The sequence below is a fragment of the Mus musculus genome, chromosome 12 (genome assembly GCF_000001635.26).
Source record: "Mus musculus strain C57BL/6J chromosome 12, GRCm38.p6 C57BL/6J".
NCBI lineage: Eukaryota > Metazoa > Chordata > Mammalia > Rodentia > Muridae > Mus > Mus musculus.
In genome coordinates, this window is record NC_000078.6 from 52,515,506 (window position 1) to 52,537,252 (window position 21,747).

A 21,747-nucleotide genomic window follows, 5' to 3' on the forward strand; every position below is an offset into this window, starting at 1 on the left:
CTGGGGAAATACACTTTGAGGAATTCTGTTATCTAAAGTCAGTCATTTTATGCTTTTTACAGCATGAGGCTGGAGATTACAGCTGTTTTAGAGTACTTACTTAGAGCATGCTAGCACTAGGGCCCTTGATTCTACCCTTGACACAGTATAAAACAAAATAGAGTAAAAGCTGTAAGTTAGTTGATAAAGCAGTGCATTTTAGTTATCCTTTATTTACACAGTCTTATAGAAGGCAAGAAAATTAAAGGAGTAGGAAAGATTAGTTATTTTTCTCAAATCCGTAGGAAGGAGTAATTAGAAGCAGAACTCACATTTGGTTACTAGAGGCTTTAGGAATTCATTTTAATGCTTGTGAGCCATTAGATTTATAACAGTTACTGTTAGATTTACCTTAAAACTTGAGGCCATGTGCATTTATAAAAGTAAATTATAAGTTGTTTATATGATTTCTTTACATATATGCAACATTATTAGAATTATTAGTTTACGTAAACTTTGTTATTGACATTTTTACTTTGTGTATTTCCACATGTGTAACTCATGTAAGTTTTTTGTTTTTTTTCCCCTTTCTAGGAAGATGATCCATATGATCTCGAAGAAGACCTTTCTTTGGCAATGAGGGAACTACAAAGAACCAAATATAATTCTGAAATTCAGGATCTGTATTTTGAGATGGTTTTATTTTCAGAATGAAAAGTATATATGGTTATCTTTATGAATGTAAAGACATGAGAAAAGAGTTATGATGGCAAAAAACAAAGAGCCTCGACCCCCATCTTATACTGTCAGTGTAGTTGGACTCTCTGGGACTGAAAAAGACAAAGGAAACTGTGGAGTTGGAAAATCTTGTTTGTGCAATAGATTTGTACGTTCAAAAGCAGATGAATATTATCCAGAGCATACTTCTGTGCTTAGCACCATTGACTTTGGAGGCCGAGTAGTAAACAATGATCACTTTTTATACTGGGGTGACATAACACAAAATGGTGAAGATGGTGTAGAATGCAAAATTCATGTCATTGAACAAACAGAGTTCATTGATGACCAGACTTTCTTGCCTCATCGAAGTACAAATTTGCAACCATATATAAAACGTGCAGCTGCCTCAAAATTGCAGTCAGCAGAAAAACTAATGTACATTTGTACCGATCAGCTAGGCTTGGAGCAAGACTTTGAACAGAAGCAAATGCCTGAAGGGAAACTCAATGTAGATGGATTTTTATTGTGTATTGATGTGAGTCAAGGATGTAATAGGAAGTTTGATGATCAACTTAAATTTGTGAATAACCTTTTTGTCCAGCTATCAAAATCCAAAAAGCCTGTGATAATAGCAGCAACTAAATGTGATGAATGTGTGGATCATTACCTTAGAGAAGTTCAAGCCTTTGCCTCAAACAAAAAGAATCTTCTAGTAGTGGAAACATCAGCACGATTTAATGTCAACATTGAGACATGTTTCACTGCTTTGGTACAAATGTTGGATAAAACTCGTGGCAAACCTAAAATTATTCCCTATCTGGATGCTTATAAAACACAGAGACAACTTGTTGTCACAGCAACAGACAAGTTTGAAAAACTTGTACAGACTGTGAGAGATTATCATGCAACTTGGAAAACTGTTAGTAATAAATTAAAAAATCATCCTGATTATGAAGAATATATCAACTTAGAGGGAACAAGAAAGGCCAGAAATACATTCTCAAAGCATATAGAGCAACTCAAACAGGAACATATAAGAAAAAGGAGAGAAGAATATATAAGTACCTTACCAAGGGCTTTTAATACTCTCTTGCCAGATCTAGAAGAGATTGAACATTTGAATTGGTTGGAAGCTTTGAAGTTAATGGAAAAGAGAGCAGATTTCCAGTTATGTTTTGTGGTGCTAGAAAAAACACCTTGGGATGAAACTGACCATATAGACAAAATTAATGATAGACGGATCCCATTCGACCTTCTGAGCACTTTAGAAGCAGAAAAAGTCTATCAAAACCATGTACAACATCTGATATCAGAGAAAAGAAGAATAGAAATGAAGGAGAAATTCAAGAAGACTTTAGAAAAAATTCAGTTCATTTCACCTGGGCAGCCATGGGAGGAAGTTATGTGTTTTGTCATGGAGGATGAAGCATTCAAATACATCACTGAGGCTGATAGCAAAGAAGTATATGGTAGGCATCAGCGAGAGATAGTAGAAAAAGCCAAAGAAGAGTTTCAGGAAATGCTTTTTGAGCATTCTGAACTTTTTTATGATTTAGATCTTAATGCAACACCAAGTTCTGATAAAATGAGTGAAATTCATACCGTTCTAAGTGAAGAACCTAGATATAAAGCTTTACAGAAACTTGCACCTGATAGAGAATCTCTTCTACTTAAGCATATAGGATTTGTTTATCATCCCACTAAAGAAACATGCCTCAGTGGCCAATATTGTACAGACATTAAAGTGGAAAATTTACTTGCCACTAGTCTATTAGAGATGGATCATAACCGCGTACGCTTGTATCATGATAGTACCAATATAGACAAAGTTAATCTTTTCATTTTAGGGAAAGATGGCCTTGCCCAGGAACTAGCAAATGAGATAAGGACTCAATCCACTGATGATGAGTATGCCTTAGATGGAAAAATTTATGAACTTGATCTTCGGCCTGTTGATGCCAAATCGCCTTACATTTTGAGTCAGCTATGGACTGCAGCCTTTAAACCACATGGGTGCTTCTGTGTATTCAATTCCATCGAGTCACTGAGTTTTATTGGAGAATTTATTGGAAAAATAAGAACCGAAGCATCTCAGATCAGAAAAGATAAATATATGACTAATCTTCCATTTACATTAATTCTTGCTAATCAGAGGGATTCCATTAGTAAAAATCTACCAATTCTCAGGCACCAGGGTCAGCAGTTGGCCAACAAATTGCAGTGTCCTTTTGTAGACGTACCTACTGGTACATATCCTCGTAAATTTAATGAATCACAAATAAAGCAAGCTCTAAGAGGAGTATTGGAATCAGTTAAACACAATTTAGATGTGGTGAGCCCAGTTCCTATCAATAAGGATGTGTCAGAAGCTGACTTGAGAATTGTCATGTGTGCCATGTGTGGCGATCCATTTAGTGTGGATCTCATTCTTTCACCTTTCCTTGACTCTCATTCTTGCAGTGCTGCTCAAGCTGGACAGAATAATTCTTTAATGCTTGACAAAATTATTGGTGAAAAAAGGAGGCGAATACAGATCACAATATTGTCATACCACTCCTCAATTGGAGTAAGAAAAGATGAACTGGTTCATGGGTATATATTAGTTTATTCTGCAAAAAGGAAAGCATCAATGGGAATGCTTCGTGCATTTCTATCAGAAGTTCAAGATACTATTCCTGTACAACTGGTGGCAGTTACTGACAGTCAAGCTGATTTCTTTGAAAATGAGGCTATCAAGGAGTTAATGACTGAAGGAGAACACATTGCAACTGAGATAACCGCTAAATTTACAGCATTATATTCTTTATCTCAGTATCATAGGCAAACTGAGGTTTTCACTTTGTTTTTCAGTGATGTTCTAGAGAAAAAAAATATGATAGAAAATTCCTATTTGTCTGATAATACAAGGGAATCCACTCATCAGAGTGAAGATGTTTTTCTACCGTCTCCAAGAGACTGTTTTCCCTATAACAACTACCCTGATTCAGATGATGACACAGAAGCACCACCTCCATATAGTCCAATTGGAGATGATGTACAGTTGCTTCCAACACCTAGTGACCGTTCCAGATACAGGTTAGATTTGGAAGGAAATGAGTATCCTGTTCATAGCACTCCAAATTGTCACGATCATGAACGTAACCATAAAGTGCCTCCACCTATTAAACCTAAACCAGTTGTACCTAAAACAAATGTGAAAAAACTGGATCCAAACCTTTTAAAAACAATTGAAGCTGGTATTGGTAAAAATCCAAGAAAACAGACTTCCCGGGTGCCTTTGGCACATCCTGAAGATATGGATTCTTCAGATAACTATGTGGAACCCCTTGACACAATTTTCAAGCAGAAGGGCTATTCTGATGAGATTTATGTTGTCCCAGATGATAGTCAGAATCGAATTATTAAAATTCGAAACTCATTTGTAAATAACACTCAAGGAGATGAAGAAAATGGGTTTTCTGATAGAACCTCAAAAGGTCATGGAGAGCGTAGGCCTTCAAAATATAAATATAAATCTAAAACTTTGTTTAGTAAAGCCAAGTCATACTACAGAAGAACACACTCAGATGCAAGCGATGATGAGGCTTTCACTACTTCCAAAACAAAAAGAAAAGGAAGACATCGTGGAAGTGAAGAAGATCCACTACTGTCTCCTGTTGAAACTTGGAAAGGTGGTATTGATAATCCTGCAATCACATCTGACCAGGAGGTAGATGATAAGAAGATAAAGAAGAAAACCCACAAAGTAAAGGAAGATAAAAAGGTAAGTTTATATTTACATTTATAAAAGTTCTCACTTTTGCCTTAAAAGGAAAAAAATATATTTAAAATAATGAGTTTTGATATTAATAACAAAAAATCACTAAGTAAATTTGGTATCTCTTTAATTTTTAAAATTCTAAAATATTTGGTAGGGATAGATTTGTTTTTGTTGTTTTAGTGCATTTTATTTCTTGATGCTTTACTTGGAATAGAAGGCTGAATTTATATTCTTCAGCATGAAAATTATGAATGGAGGTTTATTTTGTCCTTTACATTTTCAATAACTTTATCTAATGGTATCAGATTTGTATTAAAGTTGTATTAATGCTTTCTACATCTTTTTTCACAGTAGTATTTAGGAACTTATATTACTGTTTGACTTGATTACACATAAGCCTTCATCAAGGATTTTATGGTTATTCAGATAATATTCAGTATATATTTATTCCAGTGTATTGAATGTTACATCAGTTAAATTTTATGGTTTTAATAAATTATTGTGAAGTTCTTAGAGCTGAGTGGAATTTATCAGAACCAATTAAAAATAATGATATTTTGAATAACTGTATTCTAGTTAGATTTTCAGTGTTAGTAAACTGCCCATTATAACTTGGATAGTCATTTTAAAAATTTAAGCTATGGTATTTATTTTCCTAATTCTGTAGCCAAAACATTTAAACTGTTTTTTCATCTAGCCTAGACATGTAACATATACTTATGACCTCATACTAACTAAATATCTCTGGCATCTTACACATACAATCTTTTTATCATTAGTCCTGTCTACAGGTGGGTTTTTTGTTTGTTCGTTTGGGGTTTGCTTTTGAAATAAGGTCTTGTGTCCCTCAGGTTAGTCTTGAACTGTGTACTCAAGGCTGGCTTTGAGCTGCTGTATATACTTCCTGAAATTACAGGCGTATACCCCAATACCCAGCTATGTGTTAATACCTTTTATCACTGCCAAAGCTTCTTTTCTGCTAATTTGCATAGACCAACTGAGCATCCTTAATTTGAAAGTCAAAATCTAAAATGCTCTAAAACCTGAAACTTTTGCGTCCCATCATGATATTACCCATGGAATAATTTTATATCTGACTGTACCTAATAGATATCAATGAAAACTAGAAATACTCACAAAATTACCTTTAGACTATTTATAAGTTATATGTGAAACATAAATGAATTTGATGTTTAGCCTTGAATCTCATCCTCAAGATAAACTCATTTTATATATGCAGACATCACAAAATGAAAAAAAAAATAGAGATATGAAAAACTCCCAGATCCAAGCATTTTAAATAATTAATACTCAACTTTTTTGTTCAAACTTTCATAAATGTCAAGCATCTATAACAGTAGTTCTCAACTTTCCTAATGCTACAACCCTTTAAAATAGTTTCTCATGTTTTGGTGACTCCCCCCTATCCATAAAATTATTTTGTTGCTACTTCATAACTGTAGTTTTGCTGTTGTTATGAATTATAAATATCTGATATGCAGGATATCTCTGTGTGACCCCTTGTGAAAGGATCACTGGACCCCTAAAGGAGTTGCAATCCTTAGATTGAGAACTACTAGTTTATAGTCTTTCTACTTCAGTATTACCTTTATCTATGTGTTTATTTTTCTGTTTTGGTTCAGAAATCTTAACTGTTTTGCTATCTTAAGAGGGAAGAAGGGAAGAAAATGGGTCACTCTCTTTTGTTTTTGAGACTGGGTCTCTCAACTGAACATGGAGCTCACCAATTGACTAGGCTGGTTAGCCAGTGAGCTTCAGAGATTATAGATACTATAATGGCCAGCTTTTATGTGGGTGTTGGTCAGAACTCAAGTCTCTGGGCTTGCTTATGCAATAGGCGTTTTACCAACTGGTCCAACTCTCCATTCTCTAGTATAATTTCTACTTAAATAGTAGTTGCGGGAATAGTAAAAAGTTCCTGTACTCCAGGAACAATCAAATTTTCTGGTTGTTTATATCCTGTCTTGCTTGAACATGAAGTATGGCTATGTTTGTTTGCTTGTTTAAGTATTTATAGAGGTTAAACTGAAGATACTGGAATCTTGGCTGTTAAGTGCTTCATCATGTATTCTCTATGTAAAATTATCTCTAATAACAGTGGTATTTTAGTGTTTTTGTTTTCCATCTGGCAAAATGACTAAAACTGGCTAGTTAGTTTTCCATGATTTTCATTTTGCTGCCTTTTTGTTAGCACAATGAATGAGTCGTTTTCCTATGAAAGTTTTAGGCATATTTATTCTTACAGATATGTTTGTAATCACCAGATTCAAAAGGCCTGTATTTTAGTGATTCAGTGTTATTTCTTCAGGCTTTTATATTCTGAAGTGCTCACTTCTGAGCACAGGGTAAGAATATACCAAATATATATTCTGGAGTTTTTAATATGGTCTTTTATACCAACTGAATAATCATACAACTACTTGGATTGGATGTTACTTCATAAGTTTCACCTATTATCATTCACCTATGTGGTGATTTAATTCTCCAGTTATTTCTTTGATTGTAAGTCCTCTTGTTTCTTTCGGATCTCAAATCTGAATGTGTTCAAGAGTTGAAAGCATGTCATAATTGAAATGGTATAGGATTTTCATTCTTTTGTTTTAATAAATTGTATATAAGGTAATGGTTCTGTTTATAATCACTAGCATCTTAGATACATAGAATAAGAGTACTTTGCCTTTAATTTTTGTCATTTGCTAATTACCTCTATTTGATGTCAGCATTGTTTTTACTCAACACTGGTGGTGAATTAGCTTTAAGTTATACTTTTACTGCTTCTGTTTAAGTCACATTCTCAGCCATCTTCAGAGTTCTTTTCAGAAATGTGTTAGACCTTCATGTAATATTGCTTTGATTATTAGGGCCATGGTTTATGTATTTAGAGTCTTCAAAACATTTAAGAAATTATTTTATTGAAGTTTTTATGTTTACAAAGTTTGGAGTTATGTAAGTGGTTCTAGATTATGGTTTTCAAACGATATAGGTTGTGCATTTTCAGACAAGACCAGGTATTATCAGTGTGGTATTCTATAGACAGCTCAAATGTTTATGATTCAACCTCTGCATGTTCATCTAGGAAAACAGAGCCATCATACCTAGCAGTGCTATGAGAGAAAAAGGAATATTTATTTAGAACAGTATCTAGAATACGTTGTTTGTTGGAGAGAGATACTGGAGTCCGAATAGACATTTTTCTAAGTGAGCATAGTGGGAAAGGATCACCAGAGAGCACCATTCACAAAACTTAAAGAGACGTAAATCACTGGTTTTCTTTTAGCTGTGTTCTAAGGAAAACATTGAGATGGAGAAAATTTTAATTACTCAAAAGCATCAAACTGGCTATATAATGTGAAAGATGATAGTAGAAATTGTCCTAATAATTATTAGGTACTAAAATATTAATATTACATTTATATGGGGTTTTACTGAACTGTAGAGCTAGTTTGGAGTTAAACAGAGCCAGTGTACCATAGGATTACAAAATTATCTTCGAACTGTTTACAAGATGTATGTGAAACATAAATGAATTTGATATTTAGCTTGAGTCTCCCCTTCAAGATAACTTTTACCTATGCAGATACTACAAAATAAGAAAGAGAATTGAGATATTAAACACACTTGGTTCCAAGCACTTTAAATTAGGAAAACTCAAGATATTTGGAGTGTATTATAATTCATGTTACAATTAGGGAAGAGATTTGGATCATATAGATTAGGTAAGAGAAATATATAAACATACAGTTATACAGTGGTCCAGTTTCATATTATTCCTTAATTTTATAATCAGACAAGGAAGGTATAAGAAAGGAGTACTACATACCTGTTTTATTCATGAGAATTTATTTAAAATTCTTAAATATCAGGCCCACAGACACTTCACTGTAAACTTGACTTTTGTTTTGAGACAGTGTCTTGTTAGCTAAGGCTAGTTCTGAACTCTTGGTCCTCTAACCTCCACCTCCTAAGTATTGGAAGTTAAAGGCATGTCTCACTCTGCCTGGCTAGCTTTCGCATGAGAGATTTGAGACCTGTTTGTGAGCAAAAAAAAAAAAAAAGAAAAAGAAAAAGAAAGAAAGAAAACCAACAACAACAAAAACACTCAAAAGAAAATCTTAGGGGCTGGAGATTTAACCCCTGGAAAAATCTTAACCGCTGGCTCAGCAGTTACGAGCAATGACTGCTCTTCCTGAGGTCCCGAGTTCAAATCCCAGCAACCACATGGTGGCTCACAACCATCTGTAATGAGATCTGATGCTCTCTTCTGGGGTGCCTGAAGACAGCTACAGTGTACTTACATATAATAAATAAATAAACCTTTTTTTTTTTTTAAAAGAAAGTCTTAGCCTATTTAGGTTTATATTGCATATACATAAGATGGCTTACTATTAAAAATTCGATATCTGTAGTTAACTCCATAGATTAAGTTAAAGAAGAAAAAGTAGTATTATGGTAGTGGTACATAGAGGGAGAAAATGCTTGATAAAATTTCATTCATAGAGAGGCTACTAATTTAGGAATAGATGAGAACTTTAACTTGGAAACATGTATGCTTTAGAATATAGCTAAGTCTTAGGTGTAGAAATAAATGCCTTTAGAACCTCAAAAATCTTTATTAAAATGCTTGCTTAAAATAAGTACTGTTGGACTTCACAGGTTCAAGGCAGATGGGGTCCCAACACGCAGAGGGTGAAGTAGAAAGGATTTCACTTTTAGCCAAGAAACTATTTGCAACTGATCATGTGTCACTTGATATGTCAACCATACTCAAGGGCAGGCCCCATGCCCAGAGAATTAGTTAGCTAACACAAAACAAACTCCATGATTCTTGTCTGTTTGCTTGAGCTTTCTGTCTATCTTGCTGGGTTTTTTGTTTTGATTATCAATAAAGAGAACACAGGAAATTGAGTAGTTAAGGAGGTAGAAAGGATGTGGTAAGAGAGGGGGAAACATCACAATATACTGTCTGAAAAAAATTTAATAAAAAAGTACTATTGGTACTTGTATAAATCTCGGTCTCAAGGGCAGAAGCTAGAGTTTCCAGATTCTTGTTCCTCTTTATAATGAACTTTACAGCCGATACATGGATAGTTAAAGGAAAGCAAATAGTTCTCAGGGAAGTATGACATATTCCACCTGATCTGGCACCCAGAGGACAAAAAGAAAGAAAGGGCCAAAGTGACTTGTTATGGGTCATGAACATAGTACTTACCCGCCTCATGTTCCTGTAATGGGGGCTTTTCAGAGCATGCTCCCATGATTGGTTAAACATCGGGTAGACTAAGAGCTGCCAGTCTTTCTACTGTTCTGCCTCTTGCTTTTCATGCTAATTTTTGGAATCTCCTCCTCATTTTAGCAGCCCCCATTTTCACTTAATTTAAATTTTCTTTTTTAGATACCTTTTAGTGTATGTCAGTCAGCCTCTTAACCGAAGGATGTATCTCTTCTTAGTTTTTGTTTTGATTTTTGATGGGGCTGGGGATTGAATTTACGGTAGGACTTCACTTAACAAAACATTTAAATTGTTTGAAAGTTTCTTTTAAAAAACTTTTTAGCCTATTTTGGGGGAATACTTATTGCTTAAAATAAATTAGCAGTTGATAAAAAGGTATCAATTATTTAACCATTATTTGGAGTTCTACTCTTTAGAAATTTTGTGTGGAAAATACGTTTAGGAAAATGAGGAAGTGGTTTTTTTTTTTGTTTGTTTGGTTTTTTTTTTTTATTTTTCCATCAGTCTTTCAACTAACATCAGTCTAGTCAGAGGACTAGAGACACACTACTGAACTTGTATCTGAGCTTTTATCCTAAGAGCACTGAATAATTTCTAAAGGATGAAAACTACAGTGTCTACTATGGGAAAGACTGATGCCATATTTGTGATTCATATCCTTGGCTTAACAGTGTATTGTACTATGATCAGTTAAATTCAGTATAAATGAATGACCTTGTCTTTGCCATAGTGAAAAAATATTATATATAAACAGAAGAATCCGTTTAGTAATTATAGTTTATTTTGGAAGAGGATACTAATTTTATTCAATTAGGTTTTTTGTTTAATATTTATTTATTTATTTACACTCTAGATTTTATTCCCCCCTCCCCGGTCCACCCTCCAACTGTTCCACATCCCATAACTCCTTCCCACCCACCCCCATCCCCCCCACCCGTCTCCTCGAGGATGTTCCCAACACCCACCCAAACAGACCTCTAAACTCCCTGGGGCCTCCAGTCTCTTAAGGGTGAGGTGTGTCTTCTCTGAATGAACCCAAACCCTGCAGTCCTCTGCTGTATGTGTGTTGGGGGCCTCATATCAGCTGGTGTATGCTGCCTGCTTGGTGATCCAGTGTCTGAGAGATCTCAGGGGTCCAGGTTAATTGAGACTGCTGGTCCTCCTACATAGTCACCCTCCTCCTCAGCTTCTTCCAGCTTTTCCCTAATTCAACCACAGGGGTCAGCAGCTTCTGTCCGTTGGTTGGGTGCAACTATCTGCATCTGACTGCTTTCAGAGGGCAGTCATGATAGGTCCCTTTTTGTGAGCATTCCATAGCCTCAAGAAATTGTGTCAGGCCTTGGGACCTCCCCTTGAGCTGGATCCCACTTTGGGCCTGTTGCTAGATCTTCATTTCCTCAGGCTCCTCTCCATTTTCATCCCTGCAGTTCTTTCAGACAAGAACAATTATGGGTCAGAATTTTGACTGTGGGATGGCCACCCCCTCCCTCACTTGATGCCCTGTCTTCCTGCTGGAGGTGGGCTCTATAAATTCCCTTTCCCTACTGTTGGTTTCCTTTCACCTAAGGTCCCTTCCTTTGAGCCCTGAGAGTCCCTCACCTCCCAGGTACATTCTGGAGGGTCCCCCCAACCTCCTACCTCCCGAGGTTGCCTGTTTCCATTCTTTCTGCTGCCCCTCCCGGCTTCAGTCCTTTTTTCCTCACCCAATATCAGATCAGGTTCCCTTCCCTGCCACCCCCCCTACTTTCCCTCCAGGTCCTTCCCAGGTCCCCCCCTCCTTCTCTCCCCTCTTTATGATTGCTTTCTTTTCCCTCCCAAGTGGGACTGAGGTGTCCTCATTTGGGCCCTCATTCTGTTGACTTTTTTGAGTTCTGTGGACTGTATCTTGGGTATTCTATCTATCTATCTATATCTATCTATCTATATTTTTTGGCTAATATCCACTTATTAGTGAGAACATATCATGCTTTTTACTGAATACTCAATATGACTGACTATTGTTAGAAGCTAATACAGGTGTAACTAATCCCTTGGCTGTTTCTCAAGGAATCAAGTCTAGTAAAATTGATTTTAAATTAATATTTTAAACGAGGTATAACATTTTGAATTTTCCTTATCTTTGTCTTACCCAGAAAACACTGGCTTTTTATTATTTCTATTACTTTCTTACTGATAGGCTAAAATGACCTTTTGAATCATTAGCTAGGTGTGTGCGGTTTATAATTCTGTATAATATTGTTTGGTTTATTGTCATTCATGATGGCATGCATGTGCCTATAGCCCTAGCTATGTGGGAGGCTGAGGCAGGATATCCTGAACCTAGTAATTTGAGAAAATCTTGGGCAACATGAGTGACATGCAGTCTTATGTTGTTGGTGGTTTGGTTTGTTTTTTTTAATAGAATTTCAGTGCTGGTCACACCAATTTATGGTACTATATATGTCCAGGTTATAGTGTAGTTATTTCCTCTTATATTTTGTCATTTGTCATTTCTTGGACTTGTTCTCTTCTATATTATAATAATAATAATTTGACTGATTTATTTCTTTTTAGACATAGATTGAAATACATACATTTAAAAGTATATTTTAAATTCATTTTACTAAGACCTAAAAATAAATTGCTTATTTGTGCATCAGATTAATTATAATTGTTAAGAACATAAATGTGTCAAGAAAGTTCTTCTATAAAGCAAAATACTTTCTTCTAATAAATAGATGGGTGGTTCCTATTGGAAGACAGGTACATTTATAGCATTTCTGGTTTTTTGTACCGTTAACTTTAGTGTATTGTAAATGATCCTGCTCAATCATGGGAAACAGTAGATATGTTTTTATGATTTCTAGCTCTATAATGTTTTCTTGGTGGCTCAGCTGATATAAGGGGATTCTCAAGTAAACAGAAATTAATTTATGCTTTTGAAAAATAGAGCTGGGTGTAGTGGCATATGCCTATGTGATCTCCATACACCAGAGGCTGCTGCAGGAGACTCTTGAGTCAGCTTTGTCTGCTTAGCGTGACCTTTTTTCAAAACAGCAAAGCAGACTTTAGTAGAAAGAAAGGTGGTTTTTGTTTGTTTTTGTTTTGTTTTGTTTTTTACTAAAAGTAATTGTTCATGTCTCTAGTCCTTAGTATAAAATACATGGGTATAAAAAAAAAGTGATCTTGTGATTCTATTTAGTGTTATCCAACTAAATAAGGAGCACTTTTCATACTTTATATAAAATAATTATTTTGAACTTTGAAAATTATTTTTTTAGCCTTTAAAAGTCTGCAGAAAGATTTGGATGTTTCTCCTGGAAAAATGCATACAGAAAATTTAACTGTAGTTTTAATAGTTTCACTTACTTTCTGAAGACCTGTGGACCCCAACTTAAGAATTCTTATTATAAAATGTGAGAGAGGAAGAAGACACTCAAATTGTAGTTTATTTCTTTTTTAATTTTCTTGTCTTCAAACACATTGACTGGTAAACATTCGAATTGATTTAAATATTAAAAAGTATTTGATAGGTAATGAGAACAAGAATGTCAGTGGTTAATTTCTTTTGAATGTAGTTATTTGGAAAACCCTGATAAAAATCTACCGATACACTCATAGAACAAGATTTTGTGGCAGTACTCTGTCCAGATCACTCTTAGTTTATATTTTATTATTTAAGTTATTAATGGCATTAATAGAGAAACCCTGTCTCGAAAAAACAAAAAAAATGGTATTAATAAAATAATATATCAGATGTATGGTAGATGTTGATGTCATTTTTTAGGAAAGTACTATTTTATAGAAGTAAGTTTTCTGAATTAAGGCCAGAAACTGTCTAACTTGTATCTTCAAGAACACTATCTATGCTGGGCAGTGGTGGGGCATGCCTTTAATCCCAGCATTTGGGGGCAGAGGCAGGCAGATTTCTGAGTTCGTGGCCAGCCTGGTCTACAGAGTGAGTTCCAGGACAGCCAGGGCTACACAGAGAAACCCTGTCTCAAAAACCCAAAAAAAAAAAAAAAAAAAAAAAAAGAAAAGAAAAGAAAAGAAAAGAAAGAAAAAGAAAGAAAGAATGAACCCTATCTACAGTTATCTTCTCTTCATTTCACTTGTGGTTAGCTTGAAAAGTGACCAGTTCTTTTAGAAGGGACACTTCTCTGTTTTCCAGTCTGCACCACAGTAGTATTTCTCATCTTGATTCATGCAGGACCTCTATTTGTTTGCTTTTTTTTTTTTTTTTTTTTTTGGAAATAGGACCGACTCTCTATGTTGCCCAAACTGAGTTCAAATGATTTTCTTGCCTTTGCCTCCTGAGTGCTGGAATTACCATGGTACCTGGCTTCAAGACCTTTTTCTTTAAGTTAAAATTCTTAGACTTCTCAAGAATATTTTCTATACACATTTACCAAACTTGACACCTTTTTATTTCACCAACCTATACCAGTGATTCTCAGTGTAATACTGCTCTTTAGGGACCCTGTAACAATGGTTGGCTTTTACTACTGGGTTGGAGTATTGTTGCTTTAGCATATAATAAATATAAGTCAAGGATGCTACTGATATACCAAAATTCTTTTCTCACAACTCTGGATTATGCAGCCCCAAATGACTCCAGTGCTGAAGTTTGAGAAACATTAGTAAAACTGAATGTAGTCGTTAAGGAAGTTCCAATGAAGTTCTAAGACAATCAGGTATATGTGGCATGTTTGTACCTGTTCAGTAAGAAAGGCAGGTTTTTCCTTCTCTGTCCTCATGATTGAGCAAGATTGTGTTTTTAGGAAAGTGGTGCTACGACCAGAGCAACATGCTATTGCTATTCATCATACTCAGCTGCTCTTTAGTCTGCTATCAAATATGTTGCTTCTACTCCATTGTTGCAGTCTTAGTTGAGATTTTTTATTACTTCGTACTTGTATTATTGCCATGTATTTTATTTTGTGATAATTGTAGATTTTCATGGCATTGTAAGACATGATACAGAGATCTTAGGTTTGCTACAATAGTCAGACATAAAATACAGTATCACAACCACTGCATTGGTATTAGTTAGATGTCTGCTTTTTAATTCTCCAATTTCTGAGTTGTTTATGTGTGTATTTGATTGTGAAAATTTTAGGTCTGTACAGTAAAGATGCAAAAACAGTTTTATAACCAGCCAGCCTCACTATTGTTGTTTCATAACCACACTCTCCTCCTCACCTTTTCCTCATTCCTAACCTGCCTACACCTTCTAACCTGTTTTCTGTTTGTATATTTCTGTCATTTCAAGAATATATGAATGAGATCGAATAGTAGGCAACTTTCTAGGACTGACTTTTTTCATCCAGCATAATTCCCTTTGGATTTATTTAAATTGTTGCTTTTTTTTTCAATTATTCTCTCTTATTGCTGAGTAGTATTCTACAGTATGAGTATATTCAGTTTTCAAATTGTTGAAGGGCATTGAGTTGGTTGTGTTTTAGATAGGGATAGTTTCTGTGAACAGTTGGGTTTGGGTTTTTTCTTAAATGATGAGTCTTTGTGTTTCTAGAATAGGACTATAACTGCTAGATTATATGATAATTTCATAGTCTTGTAAGGAAACTAACTACCTTACTGTCTTTTCTGAGTGGGTGTACCATATTAAATTTCCACTGGCAACGATGGTCTATCCAGTTTCTCCACAACATCACCAGTATTCACAGCGTAATTATCCTCTGAGTTTCTCTGTTCCATTCAGCATTAGTTCAGACTGCTCTATTATTCAGAGGGATTATGCTAAAATGGAAATACCTGTTCCCTTTTCTTTCAACATATTTGTGGTATGTGTATATGTGTATAGAGTTCAAACTCCTCCTCAGTTAGGTTTCTAAAGTTGTTTGTAGGGGAACTCTGCTTTTCTACCTTTGTGATTCCCTGCTATACAGTTCTAAAAACTAAGAATATCAAAGTAGGTACAACATATAGTATTTGTGTCAGTGCTGTTGCAAATATTAAGATTGTGCATATCATTTTAACAAATGCCTGATATATATTAAGCAGTATATGGCAATTTTTGTTTTATTTATTTATTTATTTTTGGTTTTTTTGAGACAGGGTTTTTCTGTGCCGTCTTGACTGTCCTGGAACTTACTCTGTAGACCAGGCTAGCCTCAAACTCAGAAATCCGCCTGCCTCTGCCTCCCAAGTGCTGGGATAAATGGCAGTTTCTAAGTTCTTGTCCTTATCCTTACAAATTAGGCAGTCAGGTATTTAGGGGAAAGAAGACTTATAGACTATAGATTCTTAAATTTCTGAACTGTTTCTGACCTCCTAACTTGTATATAAAGTTCTGCCTTTTGCCATTTTCACATGTAATGAACTACTTTGTACTGTTAAATAACTGGTAGTGAAATATGGGTTTTTCTTTTTCTTTTTCCATGACAGGATATTTCTTGAGGACATTAAATTCCTCAGATTTTCTGTCCTTCACAGTGATTTGGAACTCTTCATGCAGGAAAATCGTCATTTCTTAAATATGCTATTGTGTCCGAATACATTCATAAAATAGGGTTAGCCTGTAACCTTACAAGTAATAATTTTTTTATATGATTCAGATAGAATCCTTAAAATTAGTAACAACTATTTGTTAACACTCAAAGAATGTGTAATTAGGTAAATAAATTTGTTGGCGGGGAATGGTATGGGAGCGATGGCTCAGCAATTAAAAGCACTTGGTGCTGTTTGAAAAGACCTGGGTTTGGTTCTCAGCATGGCAGGTAACAACAGACTGTAACTAGTTGCAGGGAAACTACACCCTCTTTGGTCTCCACATACAATGGACATAATGTATGGACATAACATTCAGGGAAACACTTATGCACATAAAATAAAAATAAATCTTAAAAAGAAAATTTCAAATATCTGATGAATAAACTGACAATACTTTATAGATTAACAGAAACCTTGTGTACTGAAGATCTTATGGATTACTGCTTGTAGTTTTTTCTGTTAGTGTTTCCTAATATTCATTAAGTGTTAGATTATTGTCCAATACACATACTAAAAAGACAGAGGTTACTAGATTCTAAATAGGATTCTGAAAGCAGTACTAACATGCTTCTGATTTCTTCACTAGAAAGAGTTAAAAGGGAAAACTCAAGACTGACTTTTGGGATTGTGATTTGAGCAACTGATTGGTTGTATTCAGTAGATACTTATTCTTACTTTTTATGTTGTGTTTGAAATATCTGTTAACATTCAAGTGGACATAATCAGTGTCAAGATTAGATTTATGAACTCTGGTATTATAGAGAGAAGGCTTTAAATAGGGATTAGATTATTCACTTAAGGGTATGAAACAGCTAGAGGAGAAAAGAGCTCAGGTAGAATTATGTAGAATAATAGTTATAAGCAGTGGAATGGAAAAAGATTAGTGACCTTTATGGAAGCCAAAGAGCAAGTACTTAGGGTGAAAGTTTTAGAAACAATGTTGATGAGAGCTTTAAGAAAGTTGCAGTGTTTTTGTGTAATATCATTTTAGTAGAATGGTAAGAGAAAGCCATATATAAGTGAATTGAGAGAATAGAATATTTCCTAGAAGATTGGTGATTTTTTTTGGTGGGCGTTGCATATGAATACAATTTAAAAGGTATGTGTTGAATGAATAAAATATATGTAGATAATAGTTTTATTATTTAATATCATAAAATATAACATCTATGAAAAACAAATTTATTAACACAATGCACTCAAGCCGATTATGACACCATTGACAGTCAAGATACAGGCAAATATAAAGACTATTCAATCTTTGCTGCATAAATTATAGTTCATACAGTAGTCTAATAATTGATCGGCCACTTCCTGTTGCTTTTGGGAAGATACTTTCTCCACTTGAGTAAGCACTTTTTTCTATAGTCTATTTTACATCAAAATAAAAAGTAGTGCACAGTTCTCATTTATTCTTTCCATGTATAATATATACAACATATGATGCATCATGAACAGCAAGCTGTTAAGTTGTAGAGGAGTTGACATTTGTGGAGCTAATCAGGAGCAGAGAACTAACTCCACAAAGTCCTAAGAGCTCTTTGCTTCTCAGGTTATGATCATACCCTGAAAGAAGTACAGCTTGTCTAATGGCAGCCACCTATCATCTCCTTCCATTGCTTCTAAGACCAGAGTCTTCAGAGTCATCAGTAGTCAGATGGGAGGGATAAGAAATAACACAGTGTCAAAAGCTACAACAGCAAAGACTAGAAAGTTATCAGAACGAAGGTTTGGGAAACAATAGAGTGTTTAAATGTAAGAAATCAATGTGGTCTTATACCAGAATGGTATTAAAAACATCAAGATTAAAAATTCACAACTTGGTAACTGACACTGTTTCCCAGAAAACTATTAACCACAAATGGCAAAGAAATAAAAACAACTAATCTATCTTCAACCTGAGAATTCAACTTTGCCAAAGGCAGTCAATTGTCACTTTACCATTTCTCAACAGTTGTCATCCAATGAAATTCCAGCAGTAAGAAATAAAAGATTGAACACACTGTTGTTGCTTCTTTTTTGTCCATTGACTAACATTAAATTCTTGTGCGTTGTCTTTGCGTGATAGGCGTATATTATTTTTACTTACAAATGTCTCAACAACATTTTAAGTGTATGTCTTCCCAGTATGCCTTTAATGAGTTTCAAATTGCTTCATATATGGTTATGACTAACATTTTTCTTAGTTCACTTATAAAACATGTTGTCAATCCCACCCTACCCCCCCAAAAAAAACCACCAACAACAAAAAACAAACGAAAACTAACCAATGAAAACAACAATACCAAGCCAGCAAGATGGCTCAACAGGTAATGGTGCTTGCTACCAATCATAGATGACTTAAGTTTGATATTTGGAACCTATACAGTGAAGAAAACTACTCCTGCGAATTGTCTTTTGCACCACATATGTGCTTTAGGATGAATGCACCATCCAGCATACACATACGTGGGTCTCATACACGGGTGCTTTTAAAGAGCAAGTCTACATGTGCCTGTTAATAAAAGGCTTCTAACTTTTTTTTAAAGTTAGACCCTTAAATAATTTATTGTGTGGATATGGGCATATGTATGGAGGTCAGAAGAATTGGATACCAGGGATAAAACTCAGATTGTTAGTGCTAGCATTATAGGCTTATACTACCATGCTCAGCTTTTTATTTTGGTACTAGGGATCAGTACTCCCTCATGCTGTGTGCCAGGCACTCTACCCACTGAGCCACCTCCCCAGCTGTATGAGATGGTATTTTACTGGTTTTGATGTACATTTCCCTGCTATTCAATGCTACTAATACCTACATTTTTTTCTTATACTTCTGGCCTTTGTATGGCTTCTTTTGAGAGATAACCTGTCCAGATCATTTGCCTATTTTAGTTAGATTGCCTTTTTTTAAAAATAAGTTTGAGTTCCTTATACAAACTGGATATTAACTATCTATGAGATATATTTTGCCATTGTAAAGGATGTCTCTTCTCTGTATTCATTGCTTTTCTATGTAAAGGCTTAAAAAATTAATGTAATCCTATTTGTCATCTTTCACTTTTTTGTTATGTGCTTCTGTGGTCCTTCCTAGGAAAACCATTGCCTATACTGATGTCTTAAAGTGTTTCCCAAATACTTTGTTATACATACTGCTTGTGGTTTTGAGAGTTATTACATTTAAGTCTTAAATCTCTCTTAAACTGTTTTTTGGGGTTTTGTTTGTTTGTTTTTGTACAGGTCAAGAGATAGGGGTCAAGTTTCAGTTTTCTGAAAATATTAGAAGAGCTTGTCCCTTCATCATGTTGTATTTATTACACTTTGATTGAAAATAGTAGTTGGCCATAAGGGTGCATGTTTATTTCTGGGGTCTGTTCTGTTCCATTGTCTGTCTGTTTTATGCCATGGCCTTATATATACTTCTGTGGTATGTCTGTGGTTCTGTGCTGTCTCTTCAGATATTATTATTATGCTTCCAGATTGGTTATTTTGGATCAGGATTGCTTGGACTATTTGAGATGTTTTGTGCTTTCATATGAATTTTATGATATTTTTCTAGTTCTGTAAAGGTCATTGGTATTTTTGATGGAGGCTGCACTGAACATATAGATATCGTGGACATTTTAATAATTTTTCCAACCCAGAAACCGTAAACTCTTCTTTATTATCTTCAATTTCTTTTTCTTCTGAGTTTAGTAGTTTTAATTTTAGTTGGTTTTCATTTTCTTGTTCAAATTTAATCTTAGGTATTTTGCTTTTTTATAGTTTTGTGATGAAATTGTTTTCATCATTATCTTCAGAAATTTTATTAGTGCTAGAGAAGCCATTGATTTTTTTTTTTTTTTTTTTTTTTTTTTGAGACAGGTTTCTCTGTGTAGCCTTGGCTTCCCTGGAACTCACTCTGTAGACCAGGCTGGCCTCGAACTCAAATCCCTCTCCCAAATGCTGGAATTAAAGGCGTGCGCCACCACTGCCGGCTTGATTTTTTTTTTTTTTTAATGCTGCAATTTTATTGAGTTCACCAGTTATAATGGTCTTTTGATGGCATCTTAGTTTTTCTGAGTATCTTATCTACAAACAAAGATAGTTTTACTTCCTTTCTTACTTGTGTGCCTTTTCTTTCTTTTTCTTGCCTCCTTGGCGCCACCTTGTTTCTTTGTGTGTTGAATAGGGAATAAGAATGGAAACCTTTGTTTTCTTCTGATCTTAGAGGAATTCTCTGTTCAATGTGATATTGACTGTGGGTTTATCAAGTCTAGCCTTTGTTAGTTGAGACCCTTTTATTCCTTATTAAGTTCTCCATCGATTAAGTCTAGATTCTCTTTATTTAAATGTTTAGTTGGGTTTATTTTTATGCATAGTCTGTGTAACTTAAAATAGCTGTTCTTACTCTATTTTATATTTTAGTTTGCTTTTTTTTTCTATTTTGTATGCGTCTTTAGCCAAAAAAAAAAAGAAAGAAAAGAAAAAGAAAAAGAAAGATGAAAGAATTAGCCACATGCTTCTTATTTTTATCTTTGCCCTGTTAGGTTATTTTTAACTCAGCCACCAGTATATCTTAATACTCTTATTGTGTGTGTGTGTGTGTGTGTGTGTATGTATGTATGTATGAGTGTACCATATATGTTCAAATGCATGTATACCGCATATGGATTATCTCCTTTTTAAAAAGGTTTTTATAAAATTTTAAATTTTTTGTATGTGTGCATGTGGGCATGTACATGCATGCATATGTATAGAAATCAGAAGATAACCTGTGGGAGCTAGTTCTGCTTTCACCATATGGGTCCCAGAAAGTGAACTAGGATCAAATTGGGTGACAAGAACCATACCCCATTGAGCCATCTCTTGTTTCTTACCTCCTTTTAGAGTAGGTTCAGCCTTTTTTAAACAAAATTTTAATAGTTTTACCTAAAAAATTGGAATTATATTTAATTGCCTTTAATATTTTATATGCGAGTGTGAGTGCCATAGCACGTATATGTGAAGATCAAAGGACAGCTTTGCAGAGTTGGTCCCTGCCTTCTGTCTTGTTGGGGCAGGGTCTCTTGTTTCTGCTACTCTAGTACTCGGGCTATCTGGCCTATGAGCTTTCTACTGAGTCCTTCTGTCTCTCCCCCACATCTCACAGTGTAAGTACAGGTTACAGATGCATGCTACTGCATACAGCTTTTTACTTGGCTTCCAGGGAACCCACTCAGGTACCCTTGAGTCATCTTCCTCAGCCCAGTTTTACATTTCATAACATAACTTTGGTTGCTTTAAAAAAAAAAGTTTAACTGTACAGTGTTTGTTCTTAGGTTTTTATACAAAAACATCCTATAATATATTGATATTTTAAATATGTTTATAATTTTTAAGGAGATTGATTTACTGAATCAAGTTCTTTAGTCCAAGCTCTCCTTTAACTTGGATCATTTTTCTCACCCTAGCTGCCACATGCTGGGATTTTATAAGCATAAGTCACCATGCTAAGCTAGCTATAGAATTATTTTATACTCACTTTTCCCATGTACACTCTTGTCAGTAAATCTTCTGAAGAGCTAGAGTGGGATACAAAGGAAGC

The 21,747-nt window shown here is 34.8% G+C and overlaps 1 protein-coding gene across 5 annotated transcripts in view; it reads left to right on the forward strand.

Annotated features, from left to right (window-relative positions):
* The window catches only part of Arhgap5 (Rho GTPase activating protein 5), a 68,216-nt gene that overhangs the window by 11,743 nt on the left and 34,726 nt on the right, over window positions 1-21,747 (forward strand). For 4 of the 5 annotated variants that reach the window (XM_011243990.2, XM_006515438.4, XM_011243989.2 and 1 more), the window contains exon 2: window positions 574-4,462. In XM_011243990.2, the coding sequence (XP_011242292.1) occupies window positions 743-4,462 (3,720 nt within the window). In that variant the 5' untranslated portion in view covers window positions 574-742. Of the gene's footprint in view, window positions 1-571; window positions 4,463-21,747 lie in introns of those variants that run through there. The other variant, NM_009706.2, reaches the window with a different exon arrangement.